Here is a 21,584-nt window from a genome sequence, read left to right as displayed (position 1 = left end):
ACTCAAAGTCTTTTAAGATTAAAACGACTAACTTGAGAGATTCACATTATTGTAGCAAAATATGGATATATTTTGTTCTTGATAGGTACCTGTTATTTTAACGCCTTCCTTTGTTTCGGCTGGCACACCAACACCAAACTCGTTTTCTCCAGCGACTCTGAAGTAGTAAATAGCTCCTTCTTGTAGGTTGGTCACTTTGTAAGAGAGGCGGTTGCAGTTGTTGGTGACAGACACCCAAGCCTTCTTGCTGGCCTCGCGCTTTTCTATGTGGTAATTCTTCACTGGTGCCCCGCCATCATTCTCGGGGACGTCCCAGGACAGCACAGCCGTCTCCTTTGTTATTTCACGTACAGTGATATTGGATGGAGGACCCGGGGAATCTAGAACTTTGACAACGAAGGTCATGGAGGCAGCACTCAAAACATTCTGGATCGTCAGTGTGTATTTTCCAGAATCGGTTCTGTTGGCATTTTCAATCGTAAGCAATGTCCGAGAATCTGTGGAATCGATGTATGCTCTGGTGCGGAGGTCAGTGTCCGGCTTACTCCAGGAGACGTTGGGTACTGGTCTTCCTCTGAAAGGAACTGTCATGGTAAATGAGGAGCCAGCCTTGACAACCAAAGTCTTCCTCATTTCACTGTCAACATCAAATACAGGTTCTTCTTCTCGTTCTTTTGCTACCTGTGGGTCGGAGCTATCACTGGGGTCACTGGCCCCAACCTTATTGACAGACCTCACTCTGAAAACGTACTCGGCCCCTGTCGTTAGCCCACTCATTGTGTATTCGGTGCCTCTGAAGCTCTGAATGGCAGCTCTCCAGTCAGTTTCATCAGACTTTTTGTATTCTACAGTATAGCCGGTTATTGGAGCCCCACCGTCAAACAAGGGCTTAACCCAACTGATGGTAATGGTTGTCTTTCCCGAGTCTACAATTTTGGGTTTGGATGGAGGAGACGGCAAGAACACTGGATCTTCTGCCCGAACTAAGGGAGAAGTTTCACTCGGAAGACTTAGGCCAGCGGCATTTTCTGCAAAAACCCGATACTCATATTCACATCCTTCCCGGAGTCCTGTTGACTTCACTCTCAGGTCATAAACTGGTTTTTTATTCACACGTATCCACCGTAGGCTGTTTTTCTCACGTCTTTCGATTACGTAGCCAGAGATATCACTGCCGCCATCGGTCTCAGGTCTTGACCAGCAAAGTGTCATGGAATCTTTGGTCACAGATGTAATCTCCAAAGATGTGGGTGGACTAGGGGTGGTGAACGGATCTAGTGCCTTCACGGCCACGCTCTCCAAGGGCTCCCCGACACCATACTTATTAACGCCGGTTACTCTAAAGATGTATTCATTGCCTTTGAGTAGCTTGGTCACTTTACAAGACGTTGTCCTCAACTCTGCTTCACATATGGTCCACGCGAGGCGGCTTGTTTCACGCTTCTCCACAATGTAATAATCGATGTCTGCACCGCCATCTTCCTGGGGACGGCCCCAGGAAAGGGAGCACTTTTCAGCAGTGAGGCCGTTTATTTCAAGTGGTCCTGCTGGTGGGCCAGGCTTATCGAGTACTTTACAGGTGACTGCCATAGTCCGAGTTCCCGCAACATTCTTCAGTGTAAGCACGTACTGCCCAGAGTCTCGTCTTACACAGTCTTTAACTGTTAACGTGGTATTACTGTCTGTCGAGACAATTTCTGTTTTTGCCCTTTCTTCAATTTCTACCCCATCTTTGGCCCAGGAAATCACTGGCAGAGGTCTCCCTGCAATGTCCGCATTTATCTTGAGGACTTCTCCAGCTTTGACAACAATGACGTCTCGGAATTTGACATCCATCATAATTCTTGGTGCCTCGACATCGTCTTTCACGGTAATGGGGCCAGTGGATTCGGATGGCTCACTAACAGAGTCGGCGGCATTTCTCGCAAAAACCCGGAACTCGTAACGCTGGTCTTCAGTTAGCTCCGTTACTTCAAAGTACGTTTCCTGCACGTTCGTGAAATTGCACTTGAGCCACCTGCCGTCGGGTAGTTCCCTGCGTTCAACAGTGTACCCGGTGATCTTAGCTCCACCGTCATAACGCGGTTTAGACCACTTCAGGGACACGGATTTTCTGGTGATGTTGGTGACTTCAGGTTGTCCGGGAGGGTCACAAGGATCTCTTGCGGCAACTGGCTCGCATGCCTTGCTGCATTTACCAATTCCAGCAATATTCTCAGCGTATACACGGTACTCATACATGAGCCCTTCATCCAGACCGGACACCTTCATCTGTGTATCTGCAAGGAGGACTTTGTTTGCCTTCGACCAGAGAATGCTGCTTCTTTCTTTGTATTCAAGGTGATAGCCAAGTACTTGGCTTCCTCCATCATTAACTGGTATCTGCCAGCTTACAACCATGGTAGACTTGGTGGCATGCACAACTTTAGGAGTACCAGGAGGCCCTGGGGGGCTGAATGGATACTCGGCAACAACAGCTGAGGACTCACTGTAGGAACTCTTTCCGTATCGATTCTCTGCGCAAACACGGAACTGATACTCACTTCCTGTTACCAGGCGGACTATTTTAATGGATGTTCTTGCCACGGCTTGTGAGACTACCTGCCATGTTGTAGACGTGGTTTCTCTCTTTTCAACAATGTAGTTGCTAATTTGGCAGCCACCATCGTATTCTGGAGGATTCCAAGAAATAGACACATTGTCACAGCTCACCTCATCAATACAGATAGGTCCTGGAGGTCCAGGCCTGTCAAGGACAATGACAGTGATGGGAACTGTAATGGATCCAGCAGTATTTGAAACACACAGTTCGTAAGTTCCAACATCCTCCCTGGAAGCTTCTTTAATGGACAGTGTTGTTACAGTCTTGGAGGAAGACACGTTGACTCTAGTTGTCTCTCTGAGGACCTGTCCGTCTTTTTTCCAGGCCACGGTAGCTTGAGGCCTTCCTTTGAATGGTATGTCAATTTTGAGTTGGTCTTTAGCCTTAACGTTGAAAGTATTGAAAGGGAGCTCCACCGAAGGCTTTATTTCGATGTCTTTTGCAATGACTGGCACCCCAAGCTGTCTTGGATCACTTCTTCCTTTTTCATTAACTGCAGCTACTCTGAAGACATACTCTTCTCCTGCAGTGAGCCCAGATACGGTGGCCTCCAAGGTCTTCACTTGTGTGCACGTGCTCCACTTTTCACTGCCTTTTGTCTGCATTTCTACCACATAACCAGTGATCTTGCTGCCACCATCGCTTTCCGGTTTCTCCCACTTAAGCGTAGCTGTGCTACGGGTCACATCCACAAGGGTCACCCTTCCGGGTGGGAGCGGTGGTTCAGACACTTTCACGGGTTCCGCTGTTTCGGCCGGCAAACCAATCCCATATTCGTTAGCAGCCAGGACTCGGAAGTAGTAAGAGCACCCTTCTTGTAGGTTTTCAATTTTGAAAGTACTCTTAGTGCAGTTGTTTGTAATGGTAGCATAAGCTTTCCTTGTAGTCTCTCGTTTTTCAACGATGTAGTTTGTAATCTTTGCGCCGCCATCAATAAGTGGTGGCTCCCAGGCCAGTGTCACTGAGTCTTTCTTCACTTCTCTGACAGTTAGGTTCATAGGGGCACTGGGCGAGTCAAGAACCCTGACGTTGACAAAAGCCGTTTTGGAGCCACTGTTGTTTTCCAGGGTGAGGTTGTATCTACCACTGTCAAACCTGGTCACATTGTCAATCACCAGCATTGTGTATGAACTGGTCACCTCAATCTGGGCCCTCTCTGTGAGAATGCCTTCGGCCTTTTCCCACTTAACTTCAGGTTCTGGCCGGCCTTTGATCGTGACAAACAGGCGCAAGGTGGCGCTTGCTCGCAGAGTCACCACCTTTCTGAGATCCGCATCGAGTTCTATTTCTGGTGCTTCCATCCTCTCCTGAGCCACGACAGAGCCAGGTATGGTTGCAGGTTCCCCGACACCTTCCGTATTGAAAGCGCAGATGCGGAAGTTGTACTCAGTGTTCTCTTTAAGCTGGGTCACCGTGAACTGTTTGCCTTGTAATCCCGATGGCGGGGTGCAGGTCGTCCACTCGTCAGCAGCAGCTTCTTTGAACTCAATCACATAGCCCCTCACAGGTGCGCCGCCATCGTAAATTGGCTTATTCCACGCTAGGGAGACAGAAGATCTGGAAGTGTCTGTCACTTTGGGGTTGCTTGGTGGACCTGGTGGATACAAGGCGTCACAGGCACGGTAGAAAACAGATGGCTCGCTAGGTTCCCCAACACCAGCTGCGTTCTCAGCAGCAACTCTGAATTCATAGGAATGGCCTTCTGTGAGGCCGGTTACCCGGAACCGAAGGTCTGTTAATGTTTTCTTGTTGCACTTGGTCCATCTAATGCCTTCCTTGTCTCGCTTTTCAAGAACATACCCCTCAATTTCAGCACCGCCATCGTCCACTGGACGTGTCCACGTCAGTACCATCGAGTCTTTGGTGATTGCTGAGGCCTCAGGTGTAGAAGGGGGCCCTGGAAGCTTGTAAGGATTACAGGCTATCACAGGCTCAGACTCCAGGGGTTCTCCGATTCCATATTTATTCACCGCTATAACCCGGAAAATGTACTCGTTCCCAGGAAGTAACTTTGTGACTTTGTAGTTAAGGGCCTGCACTTCAGTTGAGACCTGGGTCCAGGAGAGTCTGCTTGTTTCTCTCTTTTCAATGATGTAATGTGCAATGCTAGCACCGCCGTCTTGCAAAGGTGGGTTCCATGCCAGGTAACACTTTTCAGCTGTAACTCCAGTCACCCTCAGAGGTCCTTCGGGAGGCCCTGGCCTGTCCAGTACCTTTACAGTGATGGGAACAGTCTTGGCGCCGCCGACATTGCTGAGTTTCAAGGTGTACTGGCCTCCGTCGGTACGGATGCAGTCCTTGACAATGAGAGTCGTCTTCTGGAGAGAGGATTTAATTTCCATCCTGGCTGCTGTTTCTTCGAGTTCGTTGCCATCTTTTGACCAAACAATATCCGGTATGGGTTTGCCACGGATATCAGCTTCGAGGACAAAGGTCTCTCCTGCATGAACAACGATGACGTCTCTATATTTAGGGTCCAGTGAGGCATTTGGTGCGTCAATTTCGTCCCTCGCGGTGACCGCACCACTGCTTTCAGATGGCTCACTGAAGTTGCCGGCTGCGTTTCTCGCAATTACTCTAAATTCGTATCTTTGGTCTTCTACAAGCCCGGAAACTGTAAACTCAGTCTCCACAACATTGGTGAAGCTGGCTTTCATCCACCGGCCTTCTGGTAGATCCTTCTTTTCTACGATATAACCTGTGATCTTGCTGCCACCATCATAAGCAGGTTTCTTCCATTTCAGTGTGACACTGTTCCTTGTAATGACGATGGCTTCGGGGCGGCCAGGTGGATCACATGGGTCGCGGGCTACGTAGCACTCTGACACTTTGCTAGGCTTGCCGATGCCCACAATGTTCTCCGCGGAAACCCTGAACTCGTATTCAAGTCCTTCATCAAGCCCCACTGTTTTGAATTTGGTGTCCTGGATGGGGCTCTTATTCAACTTGACCCACAGGATGCTATTCTTTTCCTTCTGCTCAAGATGGTAGCCAGTAACTTTGCTGCCGCCATCATTAACTGGCTCATGCCACTGCACCAGCATTTGATCTTTTGAGACAGATGTCACAAATGGGGTTCCAGGCGGTCCAGGTTCTTTAAATGGATATTGTACAAGAACGGGTTTAGAATCCAAGGGAGCACTTTTTCCATACCTGTTCTCGGCAAAAATCCTAAACTGGTATTCAGTGCCTGTTTTCAGTTTGCTTATTTTAATGGTGGTTCTGGCAACTGTCGCTGATACCATCTGCCAGTTGGTGGTCGTGGTATCTCGCTTCTCTACGATGTAGTTGCTTATTTGACATCCTCCTGTATAGGCTGGAGGTTCCCAAGAGATGACCACAAAGTCCGCACTCACCTCGTCAAACTTCACTGGTCCAACTGGAGGGCCAGGCTTTTCTAAAACAATAATGCTGAGGTTTTCTGTTGCGGTGCCTGCACTGTTCGTTGCCGTGACACTGTATTTTCCAAAGTCATCTTTGCTGCTTTCTTTAATGTGTAAAATAGTCGAAGTAGCCGTTTCTTCAACATTTACTCTTGTGGTCTGTTTAAGAGGCTCACCATCTTTGACCCAAGAAATTTTAGGTCTTGGTCGGCCTATGACTGGGATTTCTATTTTCAGATCCTCTCCTGCTTGGACACTGTACGTGTTAAATGGCAGCTTAAAACTAGGCTGGATAGTCAAATCTTTGGCTATGACAGGAACACCGAGCACTCTCGGGTCACTTTTTCCTTTCTCGTTGTAAGCTTTGACACGGAACTGATATTCTTGTCCGGAGCTCAGGCCAGTAACAACTGCATTACAGACTTTGGATTCAGCCACTACACTCCATTTTTCTGTTCCTTTGGGCTGCATCTCAACAACATACCCCAGGATTCTGCTCCCACCATCATGATCAGGTTTCTCCCACATAAGTGATGCGCTGGTTTGGGACACGTCGGTGAGTGTTACCTTTCCTGGTGGGGAAGGAGGTTCAGAAGCTTTCACGGCATCAGAGGTTTCCACAGGAACACCAACTCCAAATTCATTCTCAGCCATGACTCTAAAGTAATAGATGGCTCCCTCAGTCAGATTCTCAACTTTAAAGCTTGTTTTACTGCACTTGCTACTCACATTAGCATATGCTTTTCTGGTTGACTCCCGCTTGTCAATGACGTAGTTCTTGACCTTTGCCCCACCATCAATGATAGGCGGTTCCCATACCAGAAGGACAGAGTCTTTTCTCACTTCCTTGACAGCCAAATTCTGTGGGGGTCCTGGCGTGTCAAGTACTTTCACAGTTACAAAAGCTGACTTCGACCCGCTGCTGTTCTCCAACTTGAGAATGTATTTCCCAGCATCATTCCTGTCACAGTTATCTATTGAGAGTTGGGTGAAGTTCATTCCCTTCTCAACTTGGACCTTATCTGTGAATTCACCTTCCTCTTTAGACCAGGTGATTTCAGGTGTTGGACGACCTTTGAATGGAATATGGATTCTGGCAGATCCACCAGCTCTCACAACAATTCCTTTCCTCAGCTCAGAGTCAAGGTCAAGTTCAGGTGCCTCAAGTTTATCTTCTGGTTTCACAGTACCAGGAACTGCTGCGGCCTCACCTAAACCAACTTTGTTGAGGGCACAGACTCGTATTTTATATTCTTGGTGTTCAGTGAGTTTGGAGATTTCAAATCGAGTGACTCTCAGGCCAGTCTGTGGAGTAACTATTTGCCATTCCTCTTCATCTGCTCGACAGATTTCTACGACGTAGCCCAGGATCTCGCTGCCCCCGTCGTAGATGGGCTTGCTCCAGGCAAGTGTAATTGAATTTTTAGTGGTGTCTACAATGTGTGCATTGGTGGGTGGGCCAGGTTTGAACACAGGATCACAAGCCTTGTAGTAAATGGTGGCTGGACTCGGTTCTCCAACTCCAGCAGCATTTTCTGCAGAGACTCTGAATTCGTATTCATGCTCTTCTGTTAGCCCCGTGACCCTGAGCCGCAAATCTGTAATGCGGCGCTTGTTGCACTTTATCCACCGAATGCCACTTCTGTCTCTCTTCTCCACAATGTAACCAATGATCTCACTCCCACCATCACTGTCTGGCCGATTCCAGCACACTGTCATGGAGTCTTTGGCAATGTTTGTGACTTCCAAGCTCTTTGGTGGTCCAGGAAGCACAAAAGGATTCTTCATGAGTACTGGTGCAGATTCCAAAGGTTCTCCAACACCGTACTTGTTGACAGCCATTATTCGGAAGATGTATTCATTCCCTTCTAAGAGCTTGGTAACTTTCAGAGAATTTGTCACAACTTCTGAAGCAACCACAGTCCATGCGAGTCGACTAGTTTCCCGCTTTTCAACGACATAGTGAGAAATGTCACTGCCACCATCTTGAAGTGGTGGAGACCACGCCAAAGTGCATTTTTCAGATGTGACTCCAGTGACCTGAACTGGCCCTTCTGGAGGCCCTGGTCTGTCTAGTACTTTCACATTTACTGGGAATGACTTAGAACCGGCCACATTAGAGGCTCTCAAAATATACTGTCCACTGTCAATTCGAATGGCATCTTTTACAATAAGTAAAGCTTTGAAATCTGTGTTCTTTATTTCGTATCTAGCAGATTCTTCAATTTCCTTATCTCCTCTTAACCACTCAATGGTGGGAAGGGGCTTTCCATGGACATCAGCCTCAAGTCTGAATGTTTCTCCAGCATTTACCACTATTGTGTCTCTGAATTTTGGGTCCATTGAAATTCGTGGGAGTTCAACCTCATCCTTGGCAGTTACTGGTCCAGTACTGTCAGAGGGTTTGCTTATTGCACCAGCTGCATTCTTTGCAATGACTCTGAATTCGTATCTTTGATCCTCAGTAAGACCCGACACAGTGAACTGAGTTTCAATGACGTTGGTGAAGCTGGCTTTCATCCAGCGACCCTCGGGTAAATCCCGTTTCTCCACAATGTACCCTGTGATCATACTGCCACCATCATACACAGGTTTGGTCCACTGTAAAGTGATTTCATTTCTTTTAACCATTACTGCTTCTGGCGTTCCTGGTGGGTCACAGGGGTCTCTGGCTACGTAGCATTCAGAATTCTTGCTCGCCTTGCCTACACCAACAATATTTTCGGCATAAACTCTAAATTCATACTCAATGCCTTCTTCGAGGTTCAGTGCTTTAAACTGGGTGTCATGAATAATGGTTTTGTTGACTTTCGTCCACAAAATACTATTCCTTTCCTTTCTCTCAAGGTGGTAACCTATGACTTGGCTCCCACCATTGTTGATTGGTTCATGCCACTGCACAACCATAGAGTCTTTGGAGATGGCTGTGGCAAATGGTGTTCCTGGAGGGCCTGGTTCTTTGTAGGGATATTGAGCTACAACTGGTTCAGACTCCAAAGCAAAGCTTTGTCCATATCGGTTTTCAGCAAATATTCTGAATTGGTACTCTGTACCCGTTTTCAGTTTGGTTACTTTGAGTGTAGTTCTGGCAACAGTAGCAGAGACGACATCCCATACTGTGGTGGTTGTATCTCTTTTCTGAACAATGTAATTGGTAATTTGGCAGCCCCCTGTATATAAGGGAGGGTTCCAGGATAATGTAATACTCTCAGCACTGACTTCATCAAATTTGACAGGCCCCTTTGGAGGATCAGGTTTATCCAGAGTTATGATTTCAATGGCTGCTGTTTTCTGACCAACAACATTGGCAACCGTGATTCCATACTGTCCACCATCGTCCTTATGAGCTTCTTTAATACTGAGTGTGGTGAGGTCAAGGGAGTCAGTAACATTGATTCTTGTGGTCTGTTTCAGTGGCACCCCATCCTTGGTCCAGGAAATGGTTGGTTTAGGACGTCCAGAAATTGGCACCTCTATTTTCAAATCTTGGCCAACCTGTATACTATAACTGCTGAATGATGGTCTTACGTCTGGCTCAATGACCAGATCTTTGGCAATAATTGGAACTGCAAGGGATCTGGGGTCACTTCTTCCTTTTTCATTTACAGCAATAACTCTAAAGAGATATTCTTCTCCCTGAGTTAGGTTGGTAATAACAGCTTCAAGAGACTTCACCCTAGCACACTCTGACCACCTGTCGGTGTTTTTAGCTTGCATTTCTACAATATACTGAATGACTTTACTGCCACCATCATGTTCAGGCTTTGTCCAACTCAGAGAGACACTGTTTCTGGTGACATCATCCACAGTTATTTTCCCTGGAGGTTGTGGGACTTCCGCCACTTTGATTGGATCTGCTGTGCGGGCTGGAAGGCCAATACCATATTCATTCTCTGCCGTAACCCTGAAGTAGTAACTGCAGCCTTCTTGAAGCTGGTCAATTTTCCAAGAATTCTTATGGCAGTTTGTTACAACTGCAGCATATGATTTTCTTGTGGCTTCTCGTTTCTCAACAATATAATTTTTAATTTTTGATCCTCCATCCAACAGAGGAGGTTCCCATGTAATTGATACTGAGTCTTTGGTGATTTCTGTGACTTTTAGGTTAACAGGTGGGCTTGGCGTGTCGAGGACCCTCACAGTCACAAAGGCAGATTTTGTTCCGCTGCTGTTTTCTAAGGTGAGGGTGTATTTCCCACTATCATATCGATTGACATTGTCAAGAACAAGAGACGTGAAGCTGCTAGTGACATCAATAATAGCTGCGTCTCGGATTTCACCATCTGCCTTCCCCCACTTAACTTCCGGTGTAGGACGACCTTTGATAGGAACAAACAACCGTAAGGAACCACCTGCTCTGATATTAATAACCTTCCTTAGTTCAAGGTCAAGATCCACATCTGGGGCTTCAAGTTTTTCTTCAACCTTTACAGGTCCAGGGACATCAGCATGCTCGCCAACTCCAGCTTTGTTAATGGCGCAGACCCGGAAGTTGTATTCATGCTTCTCCAACAGCTTCTCCACTTCTAGGTTCATCTTGTTGATTCCAGTTGGTGGCGTACACATTGTCCATTCACCAACACTCACGTCACATTTTTCTACAATGTATCCTTGGATTTCACAGCCACCATCATAGATAGGCTTGCTCCAAGAAAGGAACACTGAAGATCTGGTAACATCCATGACTTTGGGGTTGTTTGGAGGGCCTGGTTTATAAATGGGGTCACAAGCCTTTTGGTAGGCAGAAGGGGGGCTTGGTTCACTAAGCCCAGCAGCGTTTTCAGCCGAGACTCTGAATTCATAATTGTGATTTTCTAGGAGTCCAGTTACTCTCAGGCGCAGCTCTCCAATTAGACGCTTGTGGCATCTTGTCCATCTGATGCCTTCTTTGTCCCGTTTCTCCAGAACGTACCCTAGAATCTCACTGCCACCATCAGATGCTGGCCTCTCCCACACTACAATCATCGAGTCTTTGGTCACAGCTGTGATTTCTGGAGCTTTGGGTGCATCCGGGACGACAAATGGATTCTTGGCAATTAATGGCTCAGATTCAAGAGGTTCACCAACACCGTACTTGTTCACAGCCATTATACGGAAAATATATTCATTGCCTTCAAGAAGCTTCATAACTTTGCAGCTGAGAGTTTGCACATTGGCATCAACCAGAGTCCAGACTAAGCGGCTGGTTTCTCTTCTTTCCACAATATAATTTGTGATATCGCTCCCACCATCCTGAAGTGGGGGTTTCCAAGCTAGTGTACATTTTTCTGCTGTAACCCCTGATATAGCGACAGGTCCCTCAGGTGGCCCTGGCCTATCAAGAACTTTGACATGGATGGTAACCGATCTCTCCCCTGCAACGTTTTTGGCCTTCAGGATGTAACTGCCACTGTCGACACGTACTGCGTCTTTGACACCGAGACTGGTGGCAAAGTCAGTGCTCTTTATTTCTAGCCGAGCTGTGCTTGAAAGCTCCTGGTCACCTTTTACCCACTGAGCGGTTGGTATCGGTTTGCCATATAGATCTGCATCGACCCTGAATGACTCACCAGCATGGATCACAACTGTGTCTTTGTATTTGGGGTCCATGCTTATTTTTGGTGGCTCCACCTCATCCCTCGCTGTTATTGCCCCGGTGCTTTCTGAGGGCTCGCTGAACACTCCTGCAGCATTTCGAGCTATAACCCGGAACTCATACCTGTGATCTTCAATTAGGCCAGATACCTCAAACTGGGTGTCGATGATATTTGTAAAACTGGCTTTCATCCAGCGGCCATCAGGCAGTTCTTTCTTCTCGACAACATAACCAGTGATCTTACTTCCACCATCATAGGTGGGTTTCTTCCATTGAAGAGTCACAGAGTTCCTTGTGACAACAATTGCCTCTGGCCGACCTGGTGGATCACATGGGTCACGAGCTACATAACATTCTGATGGTTTGCTTGGCTTGCCAATGCCTACAATGTTCTCTGCAGACACTCGGAATTCGTATTCAATGCCTTCTTCAAGGCCAGTTGTCTTGAACTTGGTTTGAGGAATAGGTGTTTTATTCAGCTTGACCCAGAGGATGCTGTTTCTCTCCTTGCGCTCTAGATGATAGCCAGTGACTCTGCTCCCGCCATCACTGACTGGCTCATGCCATTGTACTTCCATGCTGTCTTTGGAGGCAAGCGTGACAAATGGTGTACCAGGCGGGCCTGGCACTTTGAATGGGTACTGGGCAGTAACAGGCTCTGAGTTGAGACAGGTACTCTTCCCGTATCTATTCTCTGCGGCGATTCTGAACTGATATTCACAACCAGTCTTTAGCCTGCAGGCCTTTATGGTTGTTCTCGCAACGGTAGCTGACACAATTTGCCAGGTGGTTGTGGATGTATCCCGTTTCTCTACAATGTAGTTATTGATGGAGCTTCCTCCATCATATTTTGGTGGTTCCCAGGAGAGAGTAACACTGTCTGCTGTCACCTCATCTATTTTAACTGGTCCAGTTGGAGGTCCTGGTTTGTCAAGAACAATAACGTTAAGGGTTTCGGTAGCTTCGCCTGCTGAGTTAGTCAGTTTAACTGTGTAATGCCCAACATCTTCTCGGCAGGCCTCCTTTATGGTCAGCAAGGAATTGTTCTCTGTGCTCTCTGCATTTACTCTAGTTGTTTGCTTCAGTGGCACATCATCTTTATGCCAGGTGACAGCTGGTGCAGGGCGTCCAACGAACGGTACATCAATTTTCAGGTCCTCACCTGCCAGCACAGTGAATGTGTTGAAGAGGAGTTTGAAGGCTGGTGGAATCACCAGGTCTTTAGCAATTACTGGCACACTCAGCTGCCTGGGGTCACTGATGCCCTTTTCGTTCTGTGCTGAAACACGGAAAGAATATTCCTCACCCTGGATCAAGCCAGGGACAGTAGCTTCGGTGCCCTTCACTGTGGCGCATGTGGCCCATTTATCGCTGCCTTTGCTCTGCATCTCTACAATGTAGCCTAGAATGCGGCTGCCTCCATCATGTTCTGGCTTCTCCCAAGACAGAGACACACTGTTTCTTGTGACGTCCATCAAAGTGATTTTCCCCGGAGGAAGAGGTTGTTCCGATGCTTTTACAGACTCTGCTGTTTCAGCAGGCAGTCCGATGCCATACTCATTTTCAGCCAGAACCCGGAAGTAGTAACTACACCCTTCTTGAAGCTGGTCTACCTTCCAGGAAGTCTTATGGCAGTTTGTTGCCACTGTTGAATAAGCCTTTCTTGTCGACTCTCGCTTTTCAACAATATAGTTCTTTATTTTTGAGCCACCGTCGAGGAGAGGAGGCTCCCACGTCAATGTGACAGATGTCTTCGTGACCTCCTTTATCTTCAGATTTTGTGGAGGGCCTGGTGTATCTAGCACTCTAACATTGACAAATGCGGACTTGCTGCCTGAGCTGTTTTCTACAGTTAGAATGTATTTGCCGCTGTCGAATCTGTTAACATTTCCAACGATAAGCAGGGTGTAAGAACTTGTGGATTCAATGCTGGCCTTATCCAGAGATTCTCCATGCTCTCGGGTCCACTTGACCTCAGGTGCTGGTCTTCCTTTGATGGGAACAAAGAGTCTCAGGGTGCAGCAGGCTCTTATAGTAACGACTTTGCGTAAGTCCGCATCCAGTTCAATCTCTGGAGGCAGCATTCTTTCTTCTGCCTTGGGAGTCCCAGGTACAAGGGCAGGTTCCCCAAGCCCTTCAGAATTCATGGCGTAGATGCGGATTTTATATTCCTGGTTCTCGATGAGGTTGGTGATGGTATAGGATGTTGCCTTGAGCCCAGCTGGTGGAGTGACAACCTGCCACTCATCTTCTTCAGGCAGGGCAATCTCAACCATGTAACCAGTGATTTCCGAACCTCCATCATAGATAGGTTTATTCCATGCAATCGAAATGGAGGACCTACTTGTGTCAAGGACGCGTGGGTTACCCGGTGGGCCAGGTTTAAACACAGTGTCACAAGCTTTATAAAACGGGCTGGTGGCACTGGGCGCACTCATTCCAGCTGCGTTTTCTGCCATAATTCTGAACTCATATTCATGTCCTTCTGTCAGGCCAGACACTTTGTATCTTAAGTCAGTCAGGGTCTTTTTGTTACATTTCACCCAGCGTTGGCCAGCTTTATCACGGCGCTCCACAATGTAATTGATGATCTCACTTCCTCCATCAGAGTCAGGGTGTCCCCAGCAGACAACCATGGAGTCTTTGGTGATGGTTGTGACTTCAGGGTTCTTGGGTGGATCCGGTGGTCCATAGGGATCCACGGCAAGCACAGGCTCTGACTCTAGTGGCTCTCCAACCCCGTATTTGTTTACAGCCAGGACACGGAATATGTATTCATTGCCTTTCAGGAGCTTCGTGACCTTCAGCTTTGTTACCTGGACTTCGGTGGCAACATTTGTCCATGCCAACCTGCTAGTTTCCCGTTTCTGTACTATGTAGTGATCAATTCTGGCACCCCCATCATCCAGTGGAGGTAACCATGACAGCACACACTTCTCTGATGTCACCTCAGACACAGCTAAAGGTCCTTCAGGTGGGCCTGGTCTATCAAGAACTTTGACGTTGAAAATGTGTTTGGCAAAGCCACCAGGATTAGTTGCTGTCAGGACGTAAGCCCCACTGTCCGTTCTTGAAGAATCCTTGTTTATCAGATGAGTAGAGAAGTCTGCAATTTTTATTTCTAATTTCCCTGTGCCTTCAAGCTCCTTTGAGTCTTTAGTCCATTCCATTGTTGGAGGTGGGCGGCCTGAAACGTCAGCTTCCAGCTTGAATGCTTCACCAGCTTTTAATGTGATGGTATCCTTGAATTTCACATCCACCATTATTCTTGGTGCTTCAAGATCGTCCCTGCATGTGATGGCATCTGATGGCTCAGATGGTGGACTAATGGCACCAGCAGCATTTTTGGCAATCACACGGAACTCATATGCGGCATCTTCAGTCAGGCCACTGACTGTAAATTCGTTCTCTAAAATGTTGCTGAAGTTGGCCTTCAGCCATCGTCCATTGGGAAGGTCCCTCTTTTCAACCACATAACTAGTAATTTTAAAGCCACCAGTATATTCGGGCTTAGCCCACTTCAGAGTCACTGTGTGTCTCGTGATGTTTAGAGGTACTGGTTTCCCAGGTGGGTCAATGGGATCCAGAGCAAATGTCGGTTCGGATGGCTTGCTTGGTTTGCTCTTGCCGGCCATGTTTTCTGCAATCACTCGGAATTCATAAGCAATGCCATCAGTAAGTCCAGTTGATTTGAAAATGTTGCCCGGGACTAGTGCTTTGCTCACAGTCTGCCAGAGAATGCCATTTCGTTCTTTCCTTTCAATGTGGTATCCTAAAATGGGGCTTCCACCATCAGAAAGTGGCTCGTGCCAGCTAATTGTCATTGAGTCTTTGGTGACTGCAGTAACCTGAGGGGTGCCAGGAGGCCCAGGCACCTTAAATGGATAGTTAGCAACTACAGATGCAGATGTGATACCGGGACCAACTCCATATCTGTTCTGAGCTCTTACGCGGAACTGATACTCCACCCCTGTAGTCAGGCGAGTGGCTTTGTAGGTAGTGCGTATAACAGTCGTTGCTAACTCTGCCCATGTGGTACTATCTGTCTGACGCATTTCTACCACATAGTTGCTTATTGGTACACCTCCATCATTCTCAGGTGGCTCCCAAGAGAAGGTTACAAAATCCGATGAAACTTCATCAAATTTGATTGGTCCTGTAGGCGGTCCTGGGATATCATGGACTTGAATGGTTATGACATCACCAACCTCTCCTACAGTGTTCTTTGCTGTCAGTGGATAGGGCCCACTATCGCTTCGAACACACTCGTTGATATTTAAGATGGTTGACGTTGCTGTGTTTTCGACATTCACTCTCTGTGTCTGTTTGAGAACTTGGTCTCCTTTTTTCCATGTAACTGTGGGCTTGGGTCGACCAAGTACTGGAATTTCAACTTTGATGTTGTCCCCAGCTCTGGCAATGACTAGCTTCTGATAGATGCCCCGGAGATCCAGCTCTGGAAGCATTGTCTGCTCCTTGACGATGACAGGTCTGCTTTCTCTGGGGGCACTTCTGCCTGCGCTGTTTACTGCCATCACTTGGAAGGTATATTCCTCTCCTTCCGTAAGATTCTTCACCACATATTCTAACCCCTTCACAGTCGAGATGTGGGTCCACTGGTCAGATCCTTTCCTCTGTGCTTCAATCACATAGCCAGTGATCTTGCTGCCGCCATCATGCCTGGGTTTGGGCCAGGCCAGGCTGACGGTACTCTTGGTTATGTCCATAATGTTAAGGCTGTCCGGGGGTAATGGGGCTTCAGAGGCTCTTACAGGCTCCGTAGTTTCTGTTGGTTCACCAACCCCGTATTCATTTTCTGCCATCACTCTGAAGAAGTATTCACAGCCTTCCGTCAGGCCAGTTACTTTATACGTACACTTGTGGCACTTAGTGGTGACGGTGGAGTACGACTTCCGCGTGGCTTCACGTTTCTCCACAATATAGTTTGTTATACGTGAGCCCCCATCTATGAGAGGGAGGTCCCAGTGAAGGGTGACACTGTCCTTGGTGATGTCTGTAGGCCTCAGGTTAAGGACAGGACCTGGTGTGTCTAGGACTCGGACATTGACGAAGCCACTCTTCTTCCCAGCTGGGTTTTCAATGGTCATCACGAACTTACCCGTGTCATACCTGTTACACTCTGGGATAATGAGAAGGGTAAAAGACTCTGTGTTTTCGATGTTGGCTCGGTGCTTCAGGTTGACATTATCTTTGGTCCATGTCACTTCAGGTGCAGGACGACCTTTAATTGGTACAAAAATCCTAATACTGAGTCCTGCTCTAACCACAAGTGTTCTTCGAAGCTCGGCATCCAGCTCGAAATCAGGAGCCATTTCTTTCTCTACAATCTCAACGTTTGGAATCACCGCTGGCTCCCCAACACCTGCATCATTGATGGCACTAATTCTGAAGTTGTATTTTTCTTTAGTCTGAAGGTCAGGAACAACAAACTGAGTGATTCTGAGAGCTGTTCCCGTTGTGTCTTTTATCCAGGCATCATCTCCTACTTTCTGATGCTCCACCACGTAGCCAGTGATTTCAAGCCCGCCATCATAATGAGGCTTGCCCCATGCTAACGAAGCTGATTTCTTGGTAGTGTCAGTGACATGCACATTTGAAGGTGGTCCTGGAGGATCTGAAGAAAAGAAACAAGAGAAAAGCACATATTAAGAGTTTTGCTTTCGGGTACTTGATATAAAATGTTGGAAAGCTCAAACTGGCAGGGTTGGGAAAGAAGATAATACTAACATGCTGCATCTTTCATCAGAACAAGATTTGAGGCGTCACTAGGTGGACCAATCCCTGCTCTGTTTTCTGCACTGACACGGAATTCGTAAGTATTTCCTTCTTGCAGTCCAGTGACTTTGCACCGAAGATCGGAAACTGGAGTTTTTGTTGCTCTCACCCAGCGCAAGCCCTTCTTCTCTCTCCTTTCTATGTGGTATCCTGTGATCTCGCTGCCGCCATCATCAGTCGGTCTCTTCCAACTGACAGTGGCGGTGTTCTTGGTGACGTTTGAGAGCTCTGGTTTTCCAGGAGGGCCAGGGGGACCTACAAAAAGAGTACATTTGTGGTCAACTCCCTGATTTACTCACCTGTCTGGCAAATGTTTTCATGGTAACCACTACCACAGCTACCACATGCTCTACATACCAAATCTGTCGACCATTTTGACAGGCTCCGACTGAACGGGTTCTCCTTTGCCATAATGGTTAACCGCAGACACTCGGAAGAGGTATTCATTTCCTTGGATGAGTTTGGCCACCACATGCCTGCAAGCCTGAATGTCTTCAGAAACCACTGTCCACAAAAGCCGACTGGTTTCCCTCTTCTCAAGAACGTAGGCCTTAATTGGTGATCCTCCATCTTCCAAGGGAGGCGTCCAGGTCAGAGTTGCTTTTTCAGCAGAAACATTACTGATTTCAATGGGACCTGGTGGGCCAGGTACATCAAGGACGGATACCTTCACATGTTCCTCCTTGGTGCCAAAAGGATTGGTAGCAGTGATGGTGTATTCGCCGGCATCCTTTCTTGTGGCATACTTGACTGTCAACATGGAGGATGTCGGGGTTGAGGTTATTTGAGCTATGTCTGATGGTCTGATATCTTTTCCTGCCTTGGACCAACTTGACTTTGGAAGGGGTTTGCCAAGAATGCTAATGGCATTTAAAACAATGGTATCCCCTGCTTTGACTGTTAGCCCATCTTTAATTGTGGGATCAAGGACAATGGTCGGTGCCTCTGCAAAGGAAAAAACAAAAACTCATCAGAAAATGAAGGTTTAATTTTCTGTCTTTCAATTTGAGAGAAATGTGAGCTCCACATACCGTATTCATCCTTGCAAATAATAGTTCCTGTGCTCTCTGATGGAGCGCTGATGGCACCTGCTGTATTTTTTGCTCTGATTCTGAATTCATATTTTCCACCTTCAACAAGGTCAGTTACAGTAAAGGCACAGTCTGGAACGTTAACATGATTGGCTTTCATCCAAGATTTAGAGGGTAGATCCCGCTTCTCCACGATGTACCCTGTCAGTTTATGACCACCGTCATACTTGGGTTCTGTCCAGATGAGAGTCACTGAATTCCTTGTGACACTAATAACTTCAGGTTTTCCAGGAGGATCTAAAACAGAAAAGAAAATCTGTCAAACAAACGACCACTGCCTGCTTCATGTAGAACCCCCCGTAGGTGTTTCTTTATTAATGACTTACCGATTGGATCGAGTGCCACAACTGGCTCTGACGGCAGGCTTGGCTTGCCCACTCCTGCTAGATTGATAGCCATAACTCGGAATTCATATTCAAGACCTTCAGTTAATCCTGTCACTTTGAAATCTCTCATCCTTATAGGAGTCTTGTTAGCTCTCTTCCATAGAAGGCTGTTTCTTTCCTTGAATTCAATATGATACCCTACAAATGGCCATGAACATATTAGATGTACAGATTATACAGCTGACTTAAAATACATATACACTTTTACGCATCATTTATTTGCAGATATATTGAGAAGATAACCTTTCTTTGTTGTCTACACTTTTATTTTTTAGGCAGGGTGCCACTTTCTTTTACAATATACTTAAATATGACCTTTTCTTTTGAAAAAAAATTAGTAAATATTAGCTCTAAAAATTACTTTATGAACTGTTACATTGGGGGCTTTTCAATAAAATTAAAGATTAATTGTGTATATGGAAAGAAAAGTGCATTCCTGGCAAGGCAGATAGTTTTATAAACTAACTATTCATAAGGCACATTGATATAAAAGTCAAAGTTAGGGCAGATTAGGTACCTGTAATTGGTGAGCCTCCGGTCTTCTTGGGGTCAGTCCATGTTAGAGATACTGAATCATGTCTGACATCCACAATATTGGGGGGCGGGGGAGCATCTGGAACATCTGGAAAGGCAGAGGATGGAAGACTTGTAAACAGGAACCTCCACAAAGCCATTGTTTACTTTACCTTTTTGACTTCAACACACTTACCAAATGGATGTTTGGCAACAATTGGCTCTGACTTGAGGCCTTCTCCTACGCCATATTTATTTTCCGCGCTGACCCTGAAGGTGTACTCCACGCCCTCATGGAGCCTCGTTACTCTAAAGGTGGTTTTCTGGACAGCCGAGGCGCATGTCACCCACTTGTTATTCACAGAGTCTCTCTTCTCTAGCACATAGTTGGTAATCTCAGACCCCCCATCGTCCTTCGGAGGACCCCACTTCAGCGTCATGGCTTCTGCCGTGACTTCATCAAACTTGATTGGTCCAGTGGGGATACCAGGCTTGCCAACGACCTTTATAGAGAGTGTTCCTTCCTTGGTGCCAGCAACGTTCTTGAGTGTGATTGTATATTTCCCAGCATCGGATTTTTGGCAGTCATACACCACAAGGGTTGTATTAACTGCAGTTGACTCGACACTGACTCTTGTGTCAGTTGCTAGAGGGTCTTCCCCTTTCTTCCAAGACACCGATGGTGCTGGCTTGCCCTTTATGGGGATCTTAAGACGGAAGTTGCTATTTTCTTTAGCCAAGTAGCACAAGTCAGGTAGATCCTTTAAGTCAAGATCAGGAGCCACTATGAAAAAAAAAAAGTGGAGACAAATTATTTATATTGAAATTATTCAGACTACACAGTCACCTCAGACCACTCCAGTTTGAAAAGGTATATGTTTGGTCAGCAAGCCAGTGTGTCAGCTCTCCAGCATACACTTGTGATGACAGGAGGGAGAAGGTGAAGAGGCAGAGGGAGTTGCTTACCAACATCGTCCTTGGCCACCACAATGACTTCACTTGGGGTTCCCTCTCCATTTTCATTTTCAGCACTCACTCTAAAGGTGTACTCTTTCCCTTCCTTCAGATCTTTTGTGGAGTATTGTAGGCTCAGTGATTTCATAACCCGTTGCCACTTATTTTCTTCTGTCAGGAAATCCACCACATAGCCAGTGATTCGGCTTCCCCCATCAGTGCGTGGCTTTTTCCAGCCAATGGTACAGGATGACTTAGTGACAGCCAGCGCTTTCAGGTCGACAACAGGTCCAGGGGTTTCTACAAGAGGAGAGATGATGAGTCCAAAACCCCAGATAACCAAGACAGGCTACAGTTCAACAGGATGGTCACGGCTCACTGCCTACCGGAAGCTTTGACGGCATCCCGTGTTTCGCCCGGATCGCCGATGCCATACTCATTTTCAGCGAACACCCTGAAGAAGTAGGACTTCCCCTCCTCCAAGTTAGAGACTCTGAAGCTTGTTTTTGAACACTCAGTTGTCACTGTTGACCACGACTTCCTCTCCGCATCCCGTTTCTCAACCACGTAGTTTATGATGGGGCTTCCACCATCGATAACAGGTGGATCCCAGGTGATATATGCAGAGTCCTTGGATACCTCCTTAACCTTCACATTGACAGGTGGTCCAGGAGTGTCTGAATAACAAGTACAGGTTAAAGAAGACAGGAACATCAACACGCTGCGAAAATATACAGGCTATGATTTCAAACGCACACGATTCTGTTCCTCAGTGGACTTACCGAGTACTTTGACTACAATCGTGTACTCCTTTTTCCCACAGCTGTTCTCCAAGGTTAAGATGTACTTTCCTGCATCGTATTTGTTCACGTTTTCACAGCGCAAGAAAGTGTCAAAGTCAGTTGACTTTATGTCCAGTCCAATCCGTTCTCTCAGATTGACATTTGGTTTAGACCAAGTAATCTTCGGAGGTGGGCGTCCTTTGACGGGAACGTATAGTCTCATGGTAACTCCAGCCCGTAAAATAAGTGTCTTCCTTAATTCAGCATCAAGCTCTCCCTCAGGGGGAACTATTCAGTTTGGGGGAAAGGAGGGTGAAGAAAGATAAAGTCGTAAAAATTTAAGCATCACATGTGTTTCTAAAGACCATTCTTATCATTCCTAAAATGCATTTCCTTTGTAAAACTGATTTCTTGTTTTTTTAAACATTTTTAATAATTCAATACTCTATTGATATTTTCATTTTTCTTTAAAGTATTTTATTTTTATTTTAAAATATGTGTT

At 46.6% G+C, this 21,584-nt stretch overlaps 1 protein-coding gene across 4 annotated transcripts in view; it reads right to left on the bottom strand.

Annotated features, from left to right (window-relative positions):
• Window positions 1–21,584, bottom strand: part of Ttn (titin) — a 258,797-nt gene that overhangs the window by 32,260 nt on the left and 204,953 nt on the right. For all 4 annotated transcript variants that reach the window (XM_055600018.1, XM_055600019.1, XM_055600020.1 and 1 more), the window contains 10 exons: window positions 21,083–21,370; window positions 20,687–20,977; window positions 20,313–20,600; window positions 19,543–20,130; window positions 19,351–19,455; window positions 18,774–18,971; window positions 18,388–18,684; window positions 17,714–18,301; window positions 17,309–17,611; window positions 90–17,195 (listed from right to left, as the gene is read on the bottom strand). In XM_055600018.1, coding sequence (XP_055455993.1) covers window positions 90–17,195; window positions 17,309–17,611; window positions 17,714–18,301; window positions 18,388–18,684; window positions 18,774–18,971; window positions 19,351–19,455; window positions 19,543–20,130; window positions 20,313–20,600; window positions 20,687–20,977; window positions 21,083–21,370 — 20,052 coding nt within the window. The remainder of the gene's footprint in view (window positions 1–89; window positions 17,196–17,308; window positions 17,612–17,713; window positions 18,302–18,387; window positions 18,685–18,773; window positions 18,972–19,350; window positions 19,456–19,542; window positions 20,131–20,312; window positions 20,601–20,686; window positions 20,978–21,082; window positions 21,371–21,584) is intronic.

This window comes from Psammomys obesus, unplaced genomic scaffold (genome assembly GCF_907164565.1).
Source record: "Psammomys obesus unplaced genomic scaffold, mPsaObe1.curated_primary_1811, whole genome shotgun sequence".
Classification (NCBI taxonomy): domain Eukaryota; kingdom Metazoa; phylum Chordata; class Mammalia; order Rodentia; family Muridae; genus Psammomys; species Psammomys obesus.
Note: the sequence above shows the minus strand (reverse complement) of the source record. Positions and strands in the feature narration are given on the sequence as shown.